Source organism: Gopherus evgoodei, chromosome 9 (genome assembly GCF_007399415.2).
Source record: "Gopherus evgoodei ecotype Sinaloan lineage chromosome 9, rGopEvg1_v1.p, whole genome shotgun sequence".
In the NCBI taxonomy this organism is placed as follows: domain Eukaryota; kingdom Metazoa; phylum Chordata; order Testudines; family Testudinidae; genus Gopherus; species Gopherus evgoodei.
The window spans coordinates 42,798,497-42,804,496 of NC_044330.1; the positions used below are offsets into that span (position 1 = coordinate 42,798,497).

A 6,000-nucleotide genomic window follows, 5' to 3' on the forward strand; every position below is an offset into this window, starting at 1 on the left:
TAGCGCGATGCTATCAGAGATGTCTGCAACAGCACCCAGAGCCAACTGAATGCCACGGTACTGCATAGAAGGGTCTGCAAAAGGTTAGGAGGGAAAGAGGCCTAGAAACACATTTAGGTCCGTCCCATGTAATCAATTTTTTTTCTCCACACACTGTCTAATGCCTTTGTGTGTGACCTCCATGGATGATACCATGGCGCCATTGAAGCCAATGGTAAAACTCCCACTGACTTCAGTGGGGTCAAGATTTCACCCACACATGCATTTTTCAGTCAATATAACCTCATTGTGCCCAGTTTTACATCACTTGGCATGCTGGCCTAGAGCTACCATCTTTGCATCAAGAAATAATGGCTAGGAATCCACACTGAGCCTGCTAATCATGCTTCTGAATCAATCTACATGACTGCTCCTTCCTTCAGTCATTCGTTCCCTCTGTAGAGCTGAACATGTGCTGCCTCAGTAATGCTCCCAGACCTTGTTGAGGAGAGAACTTAATGAGGGGGGTCAAAAGTCTAAGCTGGATCTCCCACTGACATTGCAGAGCACTTATTGTAGGGAAAACCAGCCAGTTCTTCTTGTTGTCCAGGTCCCCATTCCTACCGATGTCTGGAGTATTCAGGCTCCAGGCAGGGAAAGTCTGCTAGGGGCCATAGAGAAAGGAATCCTTGTCACAAGACTGCAGCACAGCTGTGGAGTCCCGCTATGTTTATCTTTTAAGGACGTGTTACTCCATCCCTTTTCAGCAAAACTATTACATACGTGCTTAAGTGCCATTGACTTCTCAGCATCCAGACCTGCTGCTTCAAGGGCTCTCTGGGCCACTGGGGAGGGTTCCTAGTCAAGCAGACACACAACCAACATTGCCATTTCCAGCTCAGCATGACGTGCCAAATCACATTATTTTGTACCTGCCAGGGACTGACACTGCTGTATACAAAATACTCTGGGTGGAGAAAGTCTCTAAATTGCTTTAATGCCCAGCGTTTTCTTATGTACATTTTGTCATTTCTTTTATGTTTCACTAACTCAAAAAGGCATCTTCAGTTCCATTGGAATCCTCATTGTAGCCTCCCCTCCTTAGACTTATTTTTTTTTAAATAAGGTCAAAACCCCATTACTTGTAAAACTTTTAAATAATTGAGATCTTCAGGTCACTGTCATTCTGAGAGCCCTTTGGTGCCAAGGTGAATTACCATAAACATATTTTATGATACTTCAATAATTATTTTATGATCCTATTGAACTTTACACAATGATCCAAATATTAATTTAATCCTTTACACAGTTTTATAATATATTGAGTGTTATGCCTTGGGGTTTAGTAGCTTCTCACCAGATGCTTGCACTCTGCCCTTCCTCTGGTCTGAATTTTGTGGTATGACAGTCTTCTTTCCTTCTTTTTTTTTTTCCTCCTCCCTTCCTCAAATTCTGTTTCACTATGGTGACTTAAAACAGACACCTATCCGGCCATTCTCCAGTTCCTTCTGAATTTTATAGCCTTTTTCTTTTGTATTGACTGTCCTAGCAGTTTGTGGGTGTTTTTTTTAATCAGTAGGTTTCATAACTTTACTGCATGTTCCTTCTTCCAGATCATTGATACAACAAAATGAACAAAATTGGTTCTAATACCAATCCTTGTAGAACTCTACTAGTTGTTTCCATTCATCCTGAACTGTGTCCTCTTACTAGTAACTTTGAAATCCAGCCATCCATTCAAGTAGCTCAGCCCAGTAATACACTTAACTGTCCTAGATTAGTCTTTTCTGTGATACTATATAGAAAGCTTTCCTTTAGTCCAAGCAAATTATTCTCATGACTTCCCTGTCAACTCTGTCTCACTCCCTGAAAATGTTCAATAAGACTTTTTCAAAATTTTCCTTCAAGTTAGGTCTCTAAGTTCAGTTAAGTCAGAAATGTCTAAGTTCAGCCTTTTCCTATCCCTCAAGAGGTTTTCTCAATACTGTCTCCACTGCTGAAGTAAAGTTTGTGAAGCTATAATTTGCTGGATCTTCTCCAGAACACCACCTACAGTGGCTATCATTTTTAAATGATCATTTACCACATTGTGGTATTTATCTTTATTGCTGTATTTCCTATATTTAATGTGGAAAATATGGCAAATAGCATAGTAAATATAACTACTGCTTATGGGAGATGTCCAGTTTTTAATTATCTCCACTCCATCTCTCTTGCTACATCCTTGATGATTTTGGAACAGATCCTCTTTGCTTGTTCCGCGTCTTAGGTCCCGGTCTTGCAAGCTGCTGTGTGTGGGTAAAGCTCTGGGCGGGAACAGGAATCTACCTGTGCAGAGCAGGTTGCAGGATTGGAACCTTAGACTTCGGGGTGAAATTCTGGCCCCGTTGAAGTCAGTAACAAAACTCCCATTGTCTTTAGTGGAGTCAGGATTTCACTCCAGCTGTTTAATATCTTAATTATCTGTTCAGGCTTTATCTTGATTTTCTTCAGTAGTTTCCTTCCTAACCAATCTTCCTTTGTGAACACTTGAGCCAAACTTTCCCATCTTTCAGAGGCCCCAGGGTCTCCTTTATTTTACTTTATATTCCTTGTGTACTTGAAGGCTTTTTTTCTCTTTCTCTTTGCCTCTATCTAAAGTATTTATTTAAATAATTGTCTATGCAAGCTTTTCTTTCATTCATTTGTCTAATCATTTTATATGATTTACCTTCCTTTTAACTGCAGTCCTATTTTGTACATGCCTTTCTTCCTTGATCATTTTCTGCTTTCCTTCCTTCACCCTCATTGGTCTTTTGTATTCCTGCAATAACCATTGCTAGATCATGGGCATTTATTAATTTATCTTTGAACACATTTCATTTCCTCTTCTTTTGTTTTATCATATTTATTTAATTTCTTCTGTTCTTCATAAGTTTTCTCAAGTAAAATCAACAAGCAGATCTGAAAAAGCAAGCAGTGGCCATTTCCTAATCTCTGCCCACTTGTGACCTCAAAATGAGGAGCTACTTGCAGCATATAGTGCAGATTTTCATAAAATGGTTGTTCCTTTTTGGGTGCTTTGATCAGCAACAAAAGTGTTACTGTGTTCTTATTTGGCTCTATCATGAACATTCTTTAAGATAAACAAGGTGTTCCATATTTCTCTCAGAGCTGTTCTTTCAAGATGGGTACACCCAGAAGTAAATATCACTGCATCTGTTTACATGCTGCAGTTCACACTGCAAAGTTTATCTCTGCAGCTCGAGTGGTTAGCAACTGATTTTTTTTTTCTTTTAAAGTCTTAGATTATGAAATGTAACATGGCAGCCACCAGGCAAAAGTGCTGGATATCCAGCCAAGCATGCTCCACTCAAATCCAACCTTTTGGTAAAATCCTCTGTCATATAGAGCACTGCAAAATGCATTAGAGATCACTTCTAAATTGCTTCTTCTCTGCCCCGTCAGTTCTCCATTACCAATTATCTTCATGGAGTTACACAAAAGTAAATTAGGGGCTGCACCCTTCTTGGTTCCCTCTTTTACATAATGTGTAATGAAGCAGAAAGGTACCATGTCTACTGACTGTTCGATATATTTCTTCCAGTTAATTTGTCAAAGTCTGAGGCAATTTTTCAGCTGCCTTCTGTTTTTGGCACTTGCAACTGATCACCCATGCATCAGTGAGGACACAGTCCTTATGCATATGCAAAAGCAGCAAAGAATCCTGTGGCACCTTATAGACTAACAGATGTTTTGGAGCATGAGCTTTCGTGGGTGAACACCCACTTCGTCAGATGCATGTAGTGGAAATGTCCAGGGGCAGGTATATATATGCAGGCATGCCTGCATATATATACCTGCCCCTGGACATTTCCACTACATGCATCTGACGAAGTGGGTGTTCACCCATGAAAGCTCATGCTCCAAAATGTCTGTTAGTCTATAAAGTGCCACAGGACTCTTAGTCTGGATCTGTAAAAGCAGCAAACACGGCTACCCCTCTGATACTTGATGCATATGCAAGTACTTGTTTTTGCACGTGTAGCTTGGGGGTACTATTGAATTTGCATATGCAAATATGCTGCTTGTATGCCCACAACAGATAAATGTCCATTTTGATGGGTGCAAACAGTTGTGTGCAAAAGTGGACAACAGTGGAATCCTAGGCTGGATATTTGGCCCTTGTACTAATTATTAGCTTTTTTCTTTCCAATTTCAGTTATTGTTACTGCATTATCATACATTCCTATTATCAAATTACACATTTGGTCCTTAATTTGAATCCACTGTAATTGTCCATCTAATATTTGACTTAAGCATATAAGTAGGTGTTTTAGAAACTGACATACACACGTGTATGTACTGGGTAAAAGTCGCACTTACAATTCATCTTTTCTTTTCAGGAAATCAGAGTAGGTGGTGTCAAATGTAAACAAGTCTTTAAGAAGGTACAGTGAACCTGATCTGCCCATTGCTGATACAGAGATGAAGACGAACAGAATAGAATGTATGGACTTGCTACCAAAGCTCCACATGCTCTTCGTGCCCAGGTATATCCTTAACATCTAGCGAGCAGAACCCGTGAACATCTGTGCTCATGAAATTAGAACTGTGTAGTGCTGTCTGCAGAAAGGATTTTTTTAAAGAAATCATTCTAAATAAACACAATCATTTTTAGAAATGCCAATTAAAGATACTGAAAATCATAAATCTCTGTGTGTGCCTTACTTTCTGGTAGACCTTAGTCTGAAGTAGTTTAATATAAGAGGGTGTGAGGGTTTTAAAATATTGTTATTGCTGTTTCTCATTTACACTAAGGCCACTTTACATTGCAGTAGTCATGTGAAACAGCCTTAAGGTGGACTTTCTTTATAAGATCTTGTTGTGGGGTATAAACCACATAGATAAACAAAGGAGTTAGCAGTAGCTGACTCAAATTAGCCCACCTGGCTGTAACTGGAGGGTGTGTCAGGCTTGGGGAGGAGCTGGGTGGCCTTCTGATGGAAGGAAATGAAAATTACTGGGGAGAAGGTCCAGGGGATACCCAGGACAGAAAGGCCAAGGAAGGAGAGGGAAGAAACCACAGGGAAGCTAGCCTCAGGGTAGGCCCTGGGAAAGGGGCTACATTTTAGAGAAGTAGCCCTGGGGATCAGTATTCCACAACAGGAATGGAGCTCCGGAGAACCTGGCGGGATTGAAAGTTCAAACCCAGACAGATGAAGGTTGCTTTAGCAGTGCATGGGGCTTCCTGAGTTCTGTTGGGAAGAAGTCTGGAACCCCACCCCAACCCCTGGGAAAAAGAGAATGGGACTGCAGAGGAGCTCCGGACAGATGGAAGATGCCATGTTTATAATTAGAGTTGTGTGGGACATTCATACCCAAGAAAGGGTGAGACTTTAAAGTGACCTGGCCAGAGGATTGAGTAATAAGAAGATGTAGACCATTGCAGGGCCAGAGGGACAAATGGAAGGGGACGTCGCAGGAGAAGTCCCTACTACACCACATCCTGCCACAAACGGACATGCTAACTGGTGAGTCCCTCTTTGACAGACCCCTTTTCAGTGCTGGAGATTGTAAAGGGCCATTCATGTAAATGTGGATCAGATCCAAAGTATTTTGTGGTTTAAAAAAAACGAAGATTGAAGTCTTAACTCCACTGAAGTCAATGGCAGTTTTGCTGTTGTCTTCAGCGGAGCAGGATTTCACCTAAAATGTTGTAATAGAAGAGAGATTGTAGTTTCTGAAGCTAAGCAATGTTGTGGACCAACAGTCAGGAAAAATAATACTTAAAGCTTAAAGAACGAAGAGTACTTGTGGCACCTTAGGGAATAACAAATTTATTTGGGCCTGAGTTTTCATAGGCCAGAACCCACTTCATCAGATGCATGCAGTAGAAAATACAGTAGGAAGATTTTATATGTATAACAGAGAACATGAAAAAATGGGTGTTGCCATACCAACTCTAATGAGACTAATCAATTAAAGTGGGCTATTATCAGCAGGAGGAAAAAATCTTTTGTAGTGATAATCAGGATGGCT

The 6,000-nt window shown here is 40.6% G+C and overlaps 1 protein-coding gene across 1 annotated transcript in view; it reads left to right on the top strand.

The window, feature by feature from the left end:
- Positions 1-4,636, top strand: part of RBP1 (retinol binding protein 1) — a 30,918-nt gene extending 26,282 nt beyond the window's left edge. Inside the window, exon 4 of the mRNA XM_030575694.1 lies at positions 4,365-4,636. Coding sequence (XP_030431554.1) covers positions 4,365-4,418 — 54 coding nt within the window. The 3' untranslated portion in view covers positions 4,419-4,636. The remainder of the gene's footprint in view (positions 1-4,364) is intronic.
- Positions 4,637-6,000: the final 1,364 nt, after the last annotated feature.